Here is a 20,139-nt window from a genome sequence, read left to right on the forward strand (position 1 = left end):
ACTTAAATCTATTTAAAGATGGCTAAAAGTGGTCTGCAAAACCTCCCTGAATGCTTAGACGAGAACCAGGCCTTCCACTAGCTGCCTCTAGTGTTGCAATGGTAGAGAACATTGAGCATAATGCTCTGACCCAGAGGAAGCACCTCACATGCTCACGGGGAAAAGAAAGATACTTCCTCTCTATCTGCCATCTGGCCGATTTCAAACACCCATGGGGATAAAAATTGGGCAGGTATTTGACTTGCACAGTTATGCATAAACGGCTTTTATTTGGTTACCTAGGTCTTTCTCACACCCTATTTCATGAGTCATTTGTCAAATCCTAAATCAGTTACAGGTCTTCTGCTGTTAAGAGACAAGAAAACACAGCTCAAAGGACCCAAGCAGTTGTGAGGCTGAGAGGAGAAAGTCTCTCTGTTAAAGGGGGGAAAGAGTCATTTAAAAACTATCAGTGCCAGAGGGACATGACATTTCAAACTCAATTCATGAATAATAAATAATTAATCAAAAAACCCTTTAAGAATCTGGTTTCCAATCAGACTTTTAAAGGGACAATAGAAAGTTTTTAGAATCAGTATTTGAAAACGATGTTACCAGATAGTAATCAGTCACTATTGAATGAATGTCTCAACTTCGAGTCAAGCTATAAAGTTATCTGTCTGTAATTGCACATCACTTAAGATTCTTCCTCATACTGCTTAGAACTGTGAGATTCTAATCTAGACCACATAAAATATGCCCATTAACTTAATGGGGCTTCTGCTTTAAGAGAAAAATCTGCCAAACTGCCTGCATACCTACCCAAAATTTCAGTTTACAATTTAAGATTAGGTAAGTGACTCTTACCAAAGGTCATCACCGAAGCATTTTCTATCAGTTTAGGCCTGATTTTCTTTTTTTGAGTTGCAGTCTCACTCTGTCACCCAGACTGGAGTGCAGTGGCCGCTCCCTGCTCCTCGACCTGCTAGGCTCCGACAATCCTTCCGCCTCAGCCTTCCAGTGACTGGAACTACAGGTGTGCACTATCAGGCCCGGCTAATTTTTTGATTTATTGTTGAATGAGGTCTCGCCAAGTTGCCCAGGCGGGTCTCGAACCCGCGGGCTCAGGCAATCCACTCACCTCAGCCTCCCAAGGTATGGGATTACAGGCTGAGCCACTGAGCCCGGCTAGCCCTGATTTTCTATTAGCCAGAACCCATAGGAAGTTTTTGAAGCAATTCTAGTATGTGAAAGTACAGTCGCTACAAGGCAAGAAGCACATACTGTACTGCTGCTGAATTTTATGATGTGTCATCACCTCAAGGCAAAAATAGCAAGGGATCAGGTGCTCCATATTCTCGACCTGATAAACAGCCTGAAAACTCTCTACATGGTGCCTCTCCTCCATCCCCATGAAAATAACTGCCACAAACCACAACGGACCATTTTATAATTAAGAGCCAATATCATAAACAGGAATAAGAAAAGTGTGTGTGTGATTGCTGAAACTGAAAAGAAAAATAAATGAGCAAATCTTGAGTACTGAGAAAAATAAGGCCATTTTAGAAATTTCTTTATCTAAGGCCTGTCAATACTGAAGTTAAGAGGTTTGCTTTAGACTAAAACATTAAGTTAAATAGGCCATTTTTCTGATTAGAACAAAAGAATATGATACTAAGTCAACTATACAAGTCTCTGATGGGCAACTAAAAGTATGTTTAAAAAAATCTTAGAGATAAAAGTAACCATTTATTTGTCAATGACTACAAGAAAAAATTCTATTGGGAAACTCAATTGAAAAGAATCACAGATGTTCTTTACAATTTATACAATATTTTATAAAAATTGTACAACAAATTTTCCTATAAAAATTTACAAGATCTTTAAAAATATGATACAACTATCATATTAACCTTGTTTGACAAATCAATTTATCTTTCACTTGGGAAAATCTGACAATTTCATCCTAAAATTTATTTTGTTATATAAAAAAGCATTTTTTTCTTATTTCTGAAGGAGACTCACATGTCTCTCCTTCAGGGAGTTATGATGCTTATCTCTTGAAGAATTTTGGGTATAGCATTAGCACTTAAGAGACCTTGATAACAGCAGTTCCAAATTCTAGGCACAGATACAAAGATGTAGCAGAGCGAAGCAGGCACCAGCCAGCAGCCAGGTTGGGCTGGCCGACCAGCCTGATGACTAGACGGGTCACTCGATCTCTGCGGTTCTGTCTCCTCACCAACAAAGTGAGGAGTCAGGCTAAGACCTTTAGACCCCCTTCAGGCCTGAGCCCGTCTAAATCTGCTTGACATCTCCTGAGTGCGTGATTTTGCAGTTATGAAAAACTTCGATAATTTCTTAGAAATTAATACTGATTACGAGTTCTCGATAATAGGCCCAGAACTTTCATAAATGAATGACCAAAAGTGGATCGCTTTTTGTGAACAGCATTAGAACACTGTGAAAGATATGTATTTATATACAATGCTTTCTAAAAATATGGATAATGTAATATAGAGTATACTATGGCTTATAATAGTGCTATATGATACTCACATGCACCCCAATGGACACTCAGCTATTAACAAGAATAATTAGCATTTTAATGCTACCTCAACTCTAAAAACATTAATAAATGGCTTGTATTTCTGTCCAAATACATACCTGCCATGTGATGCTCATCCTACTTTAATTTTGGCTTCGAATTTAAATTTTAAACTGACTCGCGTCATGTGACATAAAAACACTATACCCAGGATACACAAACTAGTTGTCATGATTAAAAAGGAAGAGAAATTCAGAAATCTGCTTCATTAACCAATCTTAAAATCATATCAGAAATAGAAAGAGAAAACACAATACTTTCTGTTAAATCACTGGCTACCATACCATCAGGTAATTTGACTATTAAGGCAAAGAGTAGGGAATGGATCTAAATATTTATTTCATAAACTCACTTGTTGATGGTTCTTCCAAAAGTGACCTGAACGAGGGCAATTAATGTTCTTCTCACCCATTTGAACACTAAAATAGGAATCAGAGGAAAATTTTTTATCACAGGATATCCCAATTATGACATTTTCATAGCTGCATGAAGTATAAATCTAATCACCCAGCCCCATCTGAGTCCTCACATCAAGCCAAGGCTATGACATCTGCAGAATCTGGGTTTAGGTAAGCTAATTTCTGCTCAGAAAAACTCTTCAATGCTTTCATTTTCTACTAAGCAACTGAATAGATGAAACCAGAGTTATTATAGCTTTTCAATGCCTAAACAGCAGCTGATCTAGCAAGAGGAAATAATCCTTTACTTCTTAAGTCCCTGTGCTACTGAAACACGTCTGTTTTCCACTAGCTGACAGCGCAGTTCTTATTTTAGACTTCTGTCTGGCTTGCTGAACCCAACTTTCAAACATACTGCTCTGAGTAACACCTGCAGTCAAATGTTGACAAATATTTTGAAATACTGATGAACTGACAGGTCTAACTGCTCCCATATGGACAGTAGTGTGTGGATCATAGTGTACTTTTATATGTTTTATGCATTTGGAGGAGGAAAGGAAAACTGCCAAGAGCCAGGATCCTGAATGAGACATGAATTCAGTGATCTCCTATGCTACCACCTTCTACAGCAGCTGGGCATAAATCACTTTCTTATTCTGTTTCCTCTTCTGGAAAAGGATAGTGTTAACATGTGATTTTCTTTGCTCTGAAGGTCTTTTTTGTGTGATAAGCATTGTGAAGGGTTCCACAGATCTAAATTTTTAGTAACATGGAGACATTTTTTTTTTTTTACAGGTAATAGAATATGGACATAAACCAAAAGAAGGCAAAGAAATTCTATGAGGATATTTTAAGTTCACAAACTGGACTCTAACACAAATGTTCATGTATATATTAGCTTCCATTCATTGAAATGTTTGGCTCCAGACACATAAGGAAATAAGAAATTCATACTTGGCTATAATGAAGCCAAGAGTTCAAGACTCCTGCACCTAGTAGAAAATCCTAAGAGGAGCAAATTCACAAATGTCTCTGTAAAGGGAAGCCACACAAATAAAAATCAATCAATATAGACTTGGTACTGGACTTGAAAACATTTGCAAGTCATTTCTAATTTTTTTTTTAATAGATCATAGTGTCCAGTTAAAGTAGCATTAATCCTTTAAGCAAAGTCAACTCTTGGAGTTAGAACTATGCCTTACAAAATGCCTTATACTTGTGATGGAATTTTCTGGAATGTTGCCAAGCTTGTAGATTGTTCATTTTAGGCTGGCATTTAGGCTGGTGCGAGTATGGCTGTCAGTGAGGATAACGTCACTCTGCCTTTCCAGGGCAGGAAAGAGGCAGTCCATACTCAGAGGGTCTGAGGACGAGTGCAACTCCAGGAAGAATATCTGGTAGCCAAGTAGTTATTTTATTTTATTTTATTTCTTATTTTTTCCAAGTCAAGATCTCACTCTGTCACCCAGGCTAGAGTACAGTGGCACAGTTACATCACAGTTTATAGCAGCCTTGACCTCCTGGGCTCAGCAGATCCTTCCATCTCTGCCTCCCAAGTAAGCTGAGACTACAAATGTGTGCCACTACGCCCAGCTAATTTTTTTGATTTTTTTGAAGAGATGAGGTCTTGGTATGTTGCCCAGATTGGTTTTACACTCCTGAGCTCAAGCAATCCACCCACCTTGGCCTCCCAGAGTGCTGGGATTACAGGTGTGAGCCACCGCACCCTGCCCAAATGGTTATTTTAAAAGGCCATATTACTGGTCCCTTTCTGAATACTGACTACAGCAGCAGAAACCAAAACTCACTTTGCCACAGATTCTCTGCCATCACCGACAGCCCCTTACTTTACTGCTTTTTCCTATACTTCCCCAGCCCCCAACCTACCCCATACTTCAAAGAGCCCCTTTACTCCTTCCAAAGGCTCATTTGTTCAGTCTCAGAGGCAGCTGCACCAGCACTAGGATTTTGCTGATGGCAAATATATCACATCTCATTATAAGTGATGTTCTATTTATTCCCCCTCTGAAATGTCACTAGCAAAATCGAATGCTCTGAGCAGGCATATGATGGAGGAAGCACATGCTGTAAAAACAGGAATACAAACGCTGTTCCAGCCTCACTGACTCTGACACATGTGCTGTCTCTTCATCTCTTTGCATAAATTGCAAAGAACGTAAGGATAAGGCTAGGATAGTGCCTCCTCATTCTGTCAACCCTGTGGAAACTGGGAGGGCTCATGATTAATGGGCCAGATTTCACAGAGAAAGTCAGACTTTTGACAGAGTGCTATTTTTTCCTGCCTATCTTCAATAAACATCAGGTTATATCTTCATGTGTCTGAAACACAAAAAGGCTGTATCTTTTCATCTGCAAGGATTTTATTTTTATTTTGAGAAAGCAGGATTTACTGAGAGGACAGAATAGCTCCCACAGCAGGAGGGGACCGGAGGGGGTTGCCTTATCCTTCAAGGATTTTAAATATTTATGTGATATTCTAGCATATGGGTATTTCTAAACAATTCAACTATCTCTCATTTGTTTTTGTTTTTGTTTTTCTGAGTTGGAGTCTTACTCCGTTGTCAAGGCTGGAATGCAGTGGCACGCTTATGGCCACTGCAGCTTCGACCTGCTGGGCTCAGGTAATCCTCCCACCTCAGCCTTCCAAGTAGCTGGAACTACAGGCGTGTGCTACCACGCCTGGCTAATTTTTTGATTTATTGTAGAGACGAGGTTTCGCCAAGTTGCCCAGGCTGGTCTCGAACTCCTGAGCTCAAGCGATCCTCTGGCCTCAGCCTCCCAAAGTGCTAGGATTACAGGCTTGAGCCACTGCTCCCGGCCAACTATCTCCCATTTCTAAAGTTCATCTTAGTTCCAACTTTTCCTTATTGTAATTATGCTAAAATGAACATCCCTATATATAAATAGCTGCCTGCAGTTTAGAATTTAATGTTGTCTACTGCTTAATGTGAATTACATTTTGGACCCCTTATACTGCAAATTCACTGAAGGCAGAATCTATGTCTGATACATTGTTTCCCTACAGAGCTGGATCTAAAACACATGCTCCCAAAGTGTTTACTGACATTATACATTCTCTTAGCTTTGGCTCAGAAGAAGAAAAAGTTAAATGACCTCTGGCACTTAAAATATTCTTGCTTAGTCATTCATAAGTCCACCCACCTAGGCATTTTAGTGATCACCTATCATGGAGCAGGCATTCTAGTAGATATTGAGGGTTAAAAGACACATAAAGACAAATTCAAGTTTACTTAAATATTTTTCACCTGTGAATATTCTTTTTTTTTTTTTTTTTGAGTTGGGGTCTCACTCTGTTGCCCAGGCTGGAGGGTAGTGGACGATCACAGCTCACATAACCTTGACCTTCTGGGCTCAAGTGATCCTTCCACCTCAGCCTCCTAAATAAGCTGAGACTACAGGCGTGTGCCACCACCATATCTGACTAATTTTTTGTATTTTGTAGAGAAGAGTTCTCACTGTGTTGCCCAAGCTGGTCTTGAACTCCAGGTCTCAAGCAGTCTCCTGCCCTGGGCTCCCAAAGTGCTGGGATTACAGATGTGAACCACTGCGCCCAGTCACATGCTAGAGTTCTCTAGGTGACATGATAAGGGCGATGGAAATGAGAGAGATGCACAGCTCCACTTCCTAGATAAGACCAACTCTTAGTGCACCTGCTTTGCCTCAAGGGAAAAAGATGCTAATCTGAGTAGACAGAGCCCAGGACCTTGATGGAGCAACATTTTATTGGTTGGTGACACCACTGTGCCCTATGAACATTTGATCTTCTCATCTGCTTCCTCTTTTAGGTGGTGAGGTGTGTCTGGAGGCACCTGCTGTATCTCTCGCTACTGCTGAGGCTCCAGGGATGACAAAGTATATTAGTCTCATGCTTTAGAGTTTTAGGGGGCTAAAAGGTGTAGGCAGAAAGTAGTCGTCTTATTCAAGACTCAAGACTAAGCCATGTAGTCAGTCCAGGCTACCTTTCCCCGAAGTGTTGCTTTAGAGGACGGGCACTTGTATAGCTCATCATAAAATGACCTTTTGATGCACATGTTGCAGTTGTTTCTTCTAAAAATATCTCCCTCAGGAATCAGGAGGGTAGTATTTCTCAACCTCAACATTCTTATCACTTGGGGCAAGACAACGCTGTTGTGGGAGCTGTCCTGTGCACTGTAGGATTTTGAGCAGCATCCCTCCTCGCCTCTACCCAGTAGACGCCAGTAGTGCTCCCCCATCCCAAGCTGTGACAATCCAAATGTCTCCAGACATCACCAAACATCTCCCCCTCTCTCACCGAGAAGTACTGGTCTAGAGGAAGAAAGGTGGCTGATGAATAGGGTTGAGGCATTCCTGTATCCCTGGCCATGATACTATCTTAGCACCAAAACCTCACCATGGACAACAGGGTTCTTCCTCTGCTATGCAAAGGAACAGCCTGTACAACTTCTGGTGACAAGGCAATGAAGCTATACCAAGTCACATAAAAATAAACTTAACACATTTTATCTTTCTGTATTCAGAGGAATGTGGTGCAGGGTGACTTGGGACCCTAAGCTCCATGAGCACAGAGATGGTGTCTGCTTTAGGGTTGGATACCGTATAGTATCTTGCTGGTTTCTACGAGTATTTATTGAATGAATGAATGCGTGAATATAAATACATGTCTGGTGCATTTCAGGAATACAGGAACATTAAATGTGTGTGTGTAGACCATGTAACCAGCCAACACCACTAAATAGTAACAAAGAGGCTTACTTCCTCGAAGTTCAAAAATCTCCCCAATCAACATGAAACATGGTTCAGCCAAGGCATCCTTCCTCCCATCCACATCATCACCATAATCTGAGAGGTCACTGTCCTCCTCTGTCTCCTCCTGAGAACACAGCAAAGTCACAGAAAGCAGATCACTTATCCAAGAAAACTGGCAGAGTTGTTCTCCTCCTTCAAGCATAAATTCCAAACTACTTGCTCTTATTTTAGCCTTACATAATTCTTCAATTTTCATGCAGAAATCTAGTCATTTTTAATATGGAGGACAGAAACAGAGAAGCTTGATTCTAAAGCCTTACTCAAGGCTTAAAACAAGCTAATTTTTAAAACTTCCATCACTGTTTTAATTTGCAATAAAATAGTTTTCTGACCAGAGTTTTAAAAGTAAGGCTTTTAACTTAAATGACCTTAAACTCAGTTTTTTTCAAAAGAATGTACACTTTAAAGTAATTCGGTTATTTTTTAAAGCTCTGATTCAAGCTTTTATTCTGTACTTCAGCTAATCTCATTTCCTGAGCTGCAGGCATATCAGAAAGTTTCAGTTCAAAACTCATTATATCCAGGCACCAGGCTAGTGCAAATGAGTGTGACGGAGGTCCAGACTTGCAGCAGTCCACTGCTTTCTGGGAAGACTGACAGATACACAGGTAGCTGCTCCAACAAGGCAGGACAAAGTGTTGTTGCAGAGGAACAAACACTAGGCTGGAAAAGGACAGCCAAGGAAGTGTACTCTAATGTCCACACAGAAGTAAAAGCCGAAGTGAGGGCCCAAGCAGAGGGCTGATGGCAGGACTTTGGGGTCTCTCTAGTAGGTGAGCAGAGGCGAGGACTGAGGAGAAGTCAGATAAGCAGGAGGCGTTCCCTAAAAATGCACAGCTTCACAGAAGTTCAGCAACCCCAAAGCCTCAAAGAGGCTGAGAAAGGTGGAAGTCACAGGCACTCACCTTCAGAAAGTAATTTCACAGGAGGACTGAGCCACGTGTAAACTCCAGAGGGTTGAGGAGTAAAAGGGAGGCGACAGAAGTAAGCTAGCCAAGTACAGACAGACACAAGGGAAGGAGGTGAGAGAAAAGCTGCAGGAAGCAGGTTTATGTGGAGGCATGAGCAGAGGTGTGGGTGGGCTCTGTGGCTCACAGATTTCTCCTCCCAGCTCGGAATGCAACAGAGCAGCAGCTGCTTTTCATCGGCAGTTTCTCTGTCCAAGCTCACTAGGCCAATCCTGATGACAAGGCAGCGGCATTTGGCAACGGACTTTGCCTAAGCCACATGTCACAGGTGGCCTTATGCAAGCTCCTAGAGAGCTAAGCAGGAGTCCCAGCAGCCTGCACAGAGGTCCAGAGCCTACTAGAGGAAGCCTGGGCTCCAGAACATGAGATCCAAAGTGTCTACAGTGTCTTCATTCCTTTACCCCTACGTATCACAGCCAGACTCATCTTGCTTCAAAATATTCCACAGTTCTCCATTTCTGAGCAAACGTCTCAACTCCTCTGCTTGGCATAAACCTTGTCCTTCCCCTTCTACCCGGTACTTTATACTGATTAAGCACTACAGAAACCTTCCACCGCAGGCCGCTGACCCATGGGCTGTTCCAGGAACACATCCTCCTCCCTCCTCAACCTTTGATGTGAGCCCAACTCCCCCACCAAGACATTTGCACTCTGCTTCCCTAGCCCTGGGGACCAGCTCTTCCACATGTGCACAGGGTCTCCTCCAGAAGTTCCCACCCACATGTCATTTACCCACCTCTTAATTTCTGTATCTTAACTCCTCCAAGTGGCCTGTAGGGGGAGGACAGGCAGGTGCCCTCAAGTATGAAAGCAATAAAAACTGAAAATGGATGTATTTGCTTTTCCCTCCATGAGTAGCATGTGCTCACCTCCGGGAAGATACCTGCTTGAATATGCTACAAAAGTGGTACAACCTTTAGACGACTCACCTCCTGGTGGGAGAAGAAGTCACGAGGAAGTCTTTCCAAAAAAGAGGATAATGAAAAGGAATTTTTTTTCCCCTGCACATCAATAACCTTGAGGTAGTCAGGAGAAGGGCTCAAAAAGGCATAAAGTGCTTCACTCTGACAGAGTCTTTCATCTGAAAGCAGGTTCTGTGGATGACAAAAGAGTAATTACTCCTATACAGGAAACTATCTCTACAGCTGGGAGCTACAAGTGAAGGCAAACAAGGTAGAATTGACTGTCACAAATTTACCTTCACCTTAATTCTGAACCTAAAACCACTTTCCTTTCCCCCAGAATAAACTAAATAAGATCAATTCTCAGTGACCTCAATGGCAAACAATCCTCTCCAGGTTAACTGGTGGCACTAATTACTCTGCTGGTGAGAGACATTGTACAGACAGTAGAACTCACTCTACTATGCACTGCTTGTTGGTGCCACAGAAAGTTCTTTCTTTACATACAGCTCAGAGACCCCAAGTGCCTTTGAAAGACAACTTGACTTTCACTCATCTGTGTTTGAACAATTTAAATTTTTGCAAATAACACATGGATATAACTAAACCACCCTTTTATGGTTGTGTTCAGACTTTGTACAACACCAGCTGAAAAAAAGAACTTTGAGTTATCACATGGTAGCTACTGCCTGCCAGGCAGTTGTTAGTTTCCTTTCACTGTGCTGCCACCTTCCAGGCAGTGCTTGTGTGCATAATTATATAACTGTTTTTACTGGCCCTCAAACTGGAAATTTCCTAAAGTTCTGCATGTACTTATCTGGCCTTAGGAGAGAAGAAAGCAGAACATACATTGTTTGTTTATGTACAAGAAGTGCTATGATAAGACGGTACAATTAACAATGTGACCACAGAATGCTTACGTGTTTGGTATTCTAAGACAGAGGATTTAGGACTAAGCAAACCAGTAAGACTTTCACCCACTTAGGAGGATAGAACACTGGAGAGCTGATCACACTTCTGATAATAGAAACTGGGGTGGAATAAGAGGTTCAGGTCCAGTCCCAGAGGAGTTGGTTCATGATGTTCCTATCCAATTTGTTCAGATGGCAAATGGCCTGACAAACCCCATGGCCCTCCCTAGAACAAGCAGCTCTGCAAGGGCCCAGTATGGCCACAGTGGGTACAAGGGGCCCAAGAGACACCATTATCTTTTCTATACCCTGCAGAAGACTGGCCTGGACGTGGGCAAAAGATTAATGGGGACGGGCAGTTAGTGCCACTATCGCTTTCCTTGTCTTTGCATCCTGTAGACACGTCTGTATTCCTCTTCTAGAGCATTAAACTCAGTTCAACTTGCACACGAGGGTGGAGTACGATGAGATAGTCTCCCTCTTATCTTGATCTCCTTTAGCTAATCTATACTTCAACATTATTTTATAAAATCGTAGGATATGATACTAATGGTAAGTCTTGAATTTAATGTAATGAATTTAAGTAAGAAAATCATTAAGGGTGATAACTCTTACAGTCTTAAATTACACTCAATAATGAAGGAAAACAACTCAAGCAATTCAAATAAAAAACAACAAATAATCTAATTAAAAAGTAGGCAAAGGACTGGAATAAATATTTTTCAAAAGACATATAAATGGTCAACATATATATTTAAAAAGATTAAAATCACTAACCAGGGAAATATAAATCAAAACCACAATGAGATACCATCTCACTCTAGTTAGAATGGCTACTATCAAAAAGACAAAAGAAAAGAAGTGTTGGCAAGAATGTAGAGAAAGGGGAGCCTTTGTATATGGTTGATGGGACTGTAAATGGGCACACTCTTTGTGGAAAACAGTATGGACGGGCCTCAAAAATTAAAATTAGAACTACTGTGTTACCCAGCAATCTCACTATTTGGCATATATCCAACGACAAATGAAATCAGTATGTCAAAGAGATAACTATACTCTCCTGTTTATTTCAGCACTACCCACAGTAGCCAAGATATAGAATCAACCTAAGTGTCTAACAACAGATGAGTGGATTTTAAAAACTGGCATATATATATACACAATGGAATACCATTCAGACATTAAAAAAAAGAATGAAATCCTGTCATTTGCAACAATATGGATGAGCCAGGAGTATATTAAGTGAAATAAACCAGATACAGAAAGACAAAACCTGCACTATCTCACTCATCTGTGGAATCTTAAAAAACCCAATGCTGATAGCATAGAAGTAGAGTAGAAACTGGGGAAGAAAAGGACGGAAGAGGTTGTTCACTGGGTAGAAAGTTAGTTAGACAGGGGGAATACGTTCTGGTGTTCTACTGCACAGTAGGGTGATTACGGCCAAAAGTAAGGTATTATATATTATAATACCTTATAATTATAACTAAAAGAGGTCCATGGTTTGAGTTACAACTATACTCTGGACATAGATGGAGTAGCTAAGGAATAAATAGTGGCTGCTCTTGGGGATAGCATAACTTTGGCCTTTTTATTTTAAAATAGACTGATGGAAAACAAAATGTTTCAAGAAAATTTAAAAAATATCTTCAGGGCCTTGGCATGAGCAAAGATTTCTTAATAGGCACAAGAGACATTAACCTTAAAAGAAAAAAGCTGATAAATTGGGCTAAATTAAAATGGAGAACTTCTGTTCACTAAAAGAAATCATTAAGAAAGTGAAAAAATGCAATCCACAGAAAGGGAAAAGATATTTGTAGAACATATAATCTGACAAGGAACTCATATCCAGAACATATACAAAACTCCTACAAAGCAATATGGAAAAGACAGGCAACACAATAGAAAAGTAAACAAACTTTAACAGACAAACACAAACAAAATTATCTGAATGGCTAATAAACATATAGAATGGTACTCAACTCCATTAGTCATCAGGGATGTGCAAATTGATACTACAATGAGATATCCCTACACACTCCCCAGATTACCTAAGAAGACAAAGGCAAAACGCAGGGTTGGCAAGGACGTGGAGCAATCAGAATACTTAAACACTGCTGGTGAGAGTGTAAAAAATGCTACAACCATGTTGAAAAGCTGCAAAATCCCAATCTCTGGGTACTACCCAACATATATTCAACAGAAGACAAGTATTAGAAGTTTATAGAAGCACTCTTTGTAAAAGCCTCAACTAGAAACTAATCAAATACCCATCAACAACAGAATGAAGAGACTGTGGTGTTTTGACACAATGAAAAACTCACACAGCAATCAGTTCGTTGAACTGGATGCTAGTTATATGGTATTTTCAGTTTGTGAAAATGGAGACAGTTGCAGACTTAAGCAAGTTTTTGTATGTATATTATACTTTATAAAAAAAAAAAAAACACCAAAGATATTTTTAGGATTGGGCATGACTTGTGAGAACAAAAAAATCAACCTAGCAAGCTCTTAGAATGATGACAGTTTAACCCAAAATAACTAATTTTTCCTCTCAAATCAAAACTTTTCACTGACTTACCTGTAAAAACTTATTTAATTGATTCTTTGACTTTTCCATAAACTTTTGATCTATAGATTTGAAAGGCAGCTTGCTAAGAGAAGGCAACTGGACTTTTTTTAAAGAAGGGACACACTGTGGGAGAAAAAAATTAAATGTTAGTATTCTGAAATTGTACTTTAATCTTAAAAATGATTTAGAATTATAATTAGAACAAACCAAATATCTTCCTTCTGTACTTGTTCCTCTGAGATTTAACACTTTGAAAACCTATTTGTTCTAATCAGGCTCAAAGAACCTGAAGGAATGGGACATTTGATAGAAAAAGTTAAAGTTCATCTTGAGAGCTAAGAATACCTGGAAGCTGGGAAATCATGAAGCCAAGGCTGACAAGACAGATCTGCTTGTACAACAGTGGCACATTATGCTAGGTATGGAAACCTGGCTCCCACAAAGTTTTTCTATTAGCACATGTATGTCCACAACACCTCTGTAAAAAGTTAAATTAATAAAAGAAAACAATGAAAATAAAGAAAACGTGGGTGTAGCTCTATTACCATCTTTCACTGGCAAACTTTAGACTAAATATATTAATAATAACAAATATATTAGACAATAGACTGCTCTTTGTGGATTAAGTCCTACATTCTGCCAGACTCTGTCCCAGAAGCATGACATGTAATATTTCATCCAAACAACAGTTCTTTGAAATTTCAGAGAAATAAAACAGACAGTGAGAGTTGGAAAGGAAGATTAAGGTCACTAGAGACCTGAAAAAGTGTTTCCTGTCACAGTTGTCAACAAGAAGCGTTCTCACGACAGGACAATTCACACTGTAGGAAACAGCAAGGGGAAAAGAAGAGCCCAGCAGTGAGGAAACATGACAATGAGGACAGGTATAACTTTTGTGTGTTTCTTTCAATGCTTCAGTGTAATGTTCTGATTTTCTAAGGACATTTTATTTTCCAAATAATATTTATTTCAAAATCTTCCCTAAATTCTTTTCCTTCTCCTGTTTTTATTGGCAGCTAGGCTGACACTAAACTTTAGTTTCACATTGGTTTGTCACAGGGCAAATGACACATTATTCTGTAGTGTTAACTTTACTTAACAACTTTGAGAAAAATTCACTGTTATACTGAGGTAATGCTGTAGTATGTGTAACATTCAGTTTTGGCCACCATCCTTTAAAAAGCAGTTGAGCCGGGTCCGTGTGGCTCACGCCTAATCCCAGCTCTTTGCAGGGTGGAGGCAAGAGAATTGCCTGAGTCCAGGGGTTCAAGACCAGTCTGGGCAACACAGCGAGATCTTATCTCTACAATAAATCAAGAAAACTAGCCGAGCATAGTAGTACGCACCTATGGTTCCAGTTGCTTGGAAGGCTGAGGTGGAGGGATCACCTGAGCCCAGCAGGTAGAGGCTGTGGCGGCTGTGTGCCACTGCACTCTAGCCTGGACAACAGAGTGAGACTCCAACGCAAAGAAAAAAAAAGCAGTTGAAGAAGTTACAGTATTTCAGAAGCTAGTGATCAAAAGGGTTAAAAAACCACCCCAGGCGACAAGGTTAAAGGAGATAGATACATTTCATTTGCAAAAGAGGAGTCCAGGAGGTCACCAAAGGGTTTCATTCTGAGCAAGAAAAAAGTGAGCCTAAATTAAAGTAGAAATACTGAAGAATTTTCATTGCCAAAGTAAAGGGCAATTACCTTCAGTAAGAGAATTAGACGAGACACAGCTTCCAAGGAAAAGTGGGAAGAACAAAAAAATAAAAGCTTCTAACCCTGATTTGCCCACTATGTATACATCTATGACAAAGCAATTAAACTCTGGGATCCGTTCTTTATATAGCAAATAAAAAAATTAGCCCAGATCAGGGCTTTCAAACATTTTTTACTAAAACCACAGTATTAAATATATGCTACACTGTAGCCCATGCTGCATACACACATATTCATAACCATCTATATATGTACACAAATACATATATTCAAGCAAAAATTCTATGAAACGATGCTCATTACTACTATTACCAATAATAACAAGAAAACCACAATAAGGTAAACTGTGCCACACACTCCTCTAATCCTTTGCATAAACTTATTCCCTTAAGTCTCACAACCCCGTGAAACGGTACTATTAGGGTTCGCATTTCACTGATGAAAAAACGAGGCACCAAGACCCTGGGGACAGATTCCAGGCCAGACAGCAGTAAATGACAGAGCTGGGAACCAAAGCTGAACACTCCGGCTCTACAGACTGTGCTTTCAGCCACTACACTTTGCTGCCTCCCTCAGGATATGTGATGAAATCCAATATATTCTATGCTTTCTACTGCTGCAACTCATAACTGATTTCACTACTCGTTAAAGGGTCACAACTAGCACTGGCCCTAGATGATCCCTAGGTCTCTTCCAGTTCTGGGTTCCTTCGGCAATTTATAATGAAAATCAGATAACTATCTGTCCTGGTGGACTTAGACTCTGCTTTGATCTATGAGTAAATTTCCAAATGTCAGGCTAAAAATGCCACTTTGCCAGTATCAACAGCAAAGGGGAAAGATTAATCCATTCCTCATGTATAAAAATTGAAATGAACTCTTGCTCAGTAATTCTGAAATCTTGTGTTCACAAGTATTCATACCTCACTAAGTTTCCGGTGTAAATTCTGAAACTCACTGAGCCGTCTTGGAACTGTCCAGTTCTTAGTTTCAACTCCCCCAACTTCTTGTAGGCTTACCATGACAAAATAACACGGCATTTGCTCACCATTCTCTTCTGCAACCTTGACGACAAAAAAAATAAAAAAATAAAAATCAACAACAAAAATCATGATGAGTGGATACGGCAGGAATATTTTTTAAAAATATTTTTTAAAATGTGCCCTGAGGAGATTTCACTCTGCTATGAACATAATACATTTTATTTATTCTGGCGAGTAGTTATGTTTTATGGCACAGTAGTCCTTGAAATAGGGGAGTATCTAGGAGGGTCTAATGTGTAAGCAGAAAGTTTTTCCCGGCTTGTAATAGTAAAGGAAGTCAGAAAGATTCAAAGTCCAGGAAGGAAGCCAGGAAGAAAAGAGAGACTTGGTTCTACAACCACAAGGAACTGAGTTCTGCCAACAACCTGAATAGGCTTGGAAGTGGATTTTCCCCAGAGTCTCCAAATAAGAACTCAGTCTGGTCAACATACAGCCCTGGGACATAATGAGCAAAGAACCCAGTCATCTGTGCTGGACTTCTTAGGCAAGGCCTAAACCTTTAGAAACAGACTCACTTTCTCATCTACAGAAATGTGAGCTAATGAAGAGTGTTGTTTTGAACCATGAAATTTGTTACACAGAAAAAGAAAGTGAATATAGCAGATTATTAATATCCTGCGTTTACTTAAAAATTCAAATTAACAGCAAGTAAACAGGTTATCAGAGCCTCAGAGAAGGCTGAGGGCCTCCCTGGTTTAATTTTGGGATCCAATAAACCACGATTTCAATTTTCACGACATTTTACATTGGGAGACAGAATTTCCTTTATCTCCCAACTGAGACAACTCACACACAGACATATCACACAGTAATAACACTGTTACTCTTAACAAGCAGGTAAGAGAAAAACAACAGAAAATACACTGAGTTTGAGCTTGAATTTGTATCATAAATTGGGTTAGAAGGCGTCAATAAGAGGCAAAGGGAAGAAACGCAAGCTTTACTGAGTACTCCACTGAGCTAATGAGGCAAGACTATTACTCCACCGTAAGGATGGGAAAGCAGGAGCTAAGGCAGGGTAACTGACTTTCCCAGGAGTACCCTTCTAGGAGGTAAGTCAGCCAGTACCAGAACCCGGAGGCGCTGGCTTGAAGAAAGTGCATCTTCCACACATTCCACATGGACTGCTTTACCAGCTCTGGCAGTCAGGTAACCCTTCTGTTTCCATTTCTACTATCTTTTCAGTGAACAAAGTACCACAGCAAGCTCCTGGGTAATAACTGCCTGCCAGGGCCAAGTACCTTGTGAAGGTTTCTACTCCTTCTTACCTTCCTTCCCTGTCGCCCTCAATATTTGCCTTTGAAAGACGATTTTAAGGTACTGCGAAAAGTCAGAGGCAGCTCTAGGCAAAACTGAGGTGGTGGCCGAATTTGTGTTCTTCCCTCCCACAGGCCTCCTCTACCCCCTTTTGACATGGCACACCCGGGCCCATCGCCTTCCTAGACCTCCACCCAAATAATAACCCCGTCTGGAATTATTGAGGGTTTCTATACAGTGTCCAGGGTTGAGCACAATCTTCCCCGATCCACAGTGCCCCACACCTTCCCTCAAGAAAGGCATATTATCCTGCAGCTCAGCTTAATGGGAGTGCCGGCAACTACCACGGACACACAGAGGAACTTGACTCAGCTCTCACATACTGTGTGTGTTTTCAGGCTAGCTCTTGGAGAACATGCTTTGTTTTGCTATCTAACAGAGAAGCGAATTTAAGGTTGTGACTCTTAAGCCCTTCCCTCTAAAGGAGGCCAAGCCACTGGGATGGGGGAAAGGCAGGCAGGAACAAAAACAAGTCATTTGGAACAACAACTGGTGAAACACTGACCCTCCCTTGCTCAACGTTATGTTATTCGTGAACATGCTTTCACCTGCAGGTTTCCACTTGCCTGACAGCAGGGCAGGTGAGAAGGAAGGAACTGTTAGAAGCAACGATGCCAGTGCCTATAAATGAAATTATTTTTACAGACAAATGAAAAGGGATGCAGTGTATTCTATAAACTGTTATCCCGTATCCTCAAAGAATAGCCAAATAATTCAAAGGGAATAATTCATTACTAAAGTTTGTAGAACTATTGAGATTTAAGCATTGAGGTCAGCAAGATAAGACAATCAGATGTACTTCAAGTTTCAATTTTTCATCTTCAAGTCTCAAAAAGTGCTTCCCATTTTATTTTAATACTCAAAAAAAAAACCCCAAAACAAAAAAAACAACAACTGGTAACTCAAGGACATTTAATGTTTCTATACCAAAGTTGCTTATAATTCCAGTAAATAGGCTGGGCGTGGTGGCCCACACCTATAATCCCAGCACTTTGGGGGCTGAGGTGACAGAAATTCCTGAGCCCACGGGTTCGAGACCAGCCCAGGCAACTTGGCAAGACCTCATCTCTACAATAAATCAAAAATTAGCTGGGTGTGGTACTGCCAGCTACTTGGAAGGCTGAGGTGGAAGGATTGCCTGAGCCCAACAGGTTGAGGCTGCGGTAGCCAGGAGCGTGCCATTGCACTCCAGCCTGGGCAACAGAGTGAGACTCTAACTCAAAAAAAAAAAAAAAAAATCCAGTGAGTAAGTATAACCATCTTAAGTGGAATAATATCAGATCTACGCTGAGCAGCCTAGTATACTTCCCAGTCAGAGGTGGACTAGGGCGAAAATATGGAGGAAAGAAGGTACGACATATGTGGTATAAGTATAAGTTTTCTATCCTTAATCTTAATTCACCAGAATAAGATCTTACCTAATAAAGTCAAACTTTCCAAACGAATTGGGAAGAAATGCAATCAGACATACCTCTCCACTGGTGATGGAAGCTTTCCACAAGCCAAGGTTCTCACACCACCAGTCTGTTCTCGCCATGTGCAGCTGAAGGTCTGTGCGCTCTTTCTCTATTAGGATTATTTCATCCTTCAACTTGGAAACAATCTGCCATGGGGAAAACATTCTGGGAGTTATGAAAACACTATACAATTCAGTAAAGTAGCAAGATTCAAAAACCAACACACAAAAATCAGCTGTGTTTCTATACACTAACAATGGGCAATCCAAAAAGAAGTCTAAGAAAACAATTCTACTTATAGTGGCATCAGAAAGAATAAAACAGGGATTAACTTAATCAAGAAGGTGAATGAATTCTATAATGAAAATTACAATACACTGATGAAAGAAATTAAAGAAGACAAATATTTATAAAGACATTCCATGTACATGGATTGGAAGACTTAAAATATTATTGCTAATACTACCCAAAGCAGTCTACAAGTTCAATGCAATCTGTCGGTGACCAGCACTGACCAAGGGTGGGTTAGGACCCGCACCAGAGAATCTGGACAGCTAGAAGAGACTACTCGGAGGCAGTTCTTCTGGGAACAGTCTGATCAGGACTGGAGCCAAATTTTATTCGGACTCCTTCCAACTTATATACCATTTTCTACACTCTCCAGCAGTGTGATAATCACTCACTAGGGGCGTACAAGTTCCGTGCTTTACAAACTATGCATCACAAGACCACCACGAGATCTGCAATTTCCAAGCAAACAATTCGAATTCCATGATGCCTGCCGTGCTTACATTAAGGTCACAGGTGCACAATTTCAATACAAATCGTTCAAAGTGTTTTCCATAATGTTCAATGAATCATTCATATTATACTCTTTGCTCTATACCCTGATTAATACAAAAAACTTTCCTGAGTTAACTCTAGGTTCAATCCAAGTTCACTGATTCCCAATATTTTTAACAATTAATATTATCAACTTAACACTATACTATAATCTATAAGTTTAGTTAAATGACTTAACTGTCAGTTATACTATTATCCTATTACGATTTAACGTAATGCCTTATAACTCAGTTAAAACTTATTCTTAAACTACAAAACTTTACTATAATTCATATGTTTCATATGTCTAAACTTTAATTTTTATATGATCTAGTTATTGGACTTTAATACTATGCTATATCCTATTAAGCTAATACCTTATCGTTAATTCTTTTATAAATCGTATAGTAACTATTACACTTGAATAATGTAGCAAAAGGAAACAAAACAGCAAGCATAGATTTACGCAGCTATGAGTGTATATGTATATATTTTATCCTAACAAGTCTACTCTAAAAATCAAATAGTAGCTGTCACACTCTTGAACAAGGAAATGCAGGTTTGCCAAGATGGCGGCCATGGGCTGAAGCAGACAGAGTTTCGGTAATTAACGAAACAAAAGAAAACG

General features: G+C 40.1%; 1 protein-coding gene across 3 annotated transcripts in view; it reads right to left on the bottom strand.

The window, feature by feature from the left end:
* The window catches only part of SNX25 (sorting nexin 25), a 117,844-nt gene that overhangs the window by 2,621 nt on the left and 95,084 nt on the right, over positions 1-20,139 (bottom strand). For all 3 annotated transcript variants that reach the window (XM_008050788.1, XM_021708974.1, XM_021708973.1), the window contains 6 exons: positions 18,704-18,835; positions 15,796-15,936; positions 13,178-13,291; positions 9,713-9,877; positions 7,762-7,879; positions 2,940-3,006 (listed from right to left, as the gene is read on the bottom strand). In XM_008050788.1, coding sequence (XP_008048979.1) covers positions 2,940-3,006; positions 7,762-7,879; positions 9,713-9,877; positions 13,178-13,291; positions 15,796-15,936; positions 18,704-18,835 — 737 coding nt within the window. The remainder of the gene's footprint in view (positions 1-2,939; positions 3,007-7,761; positions 7,880-9,712; positions 9,878-13,177; positions 13,292-15,795; positions 15,937-18,703; positions 18,836-20,139) is intronic.

This window comes from Carlito syrichta, unplaced genomic scaffold (genome assembly GCF_000164805.1).
Source record: "Carlito syrichta isolate Samal-C Ts95f unplaced genomic scaffold, Tarsius_syrichta-2.0.1 Scaffold153679, whole genome shotgun sequence".
Classification (NCBI taxonomy): Eukaryota; Metazoa; Chordata; class Mammalia; order Primates; family Tarsiidae; genus Carlito; species Carlito syrichta.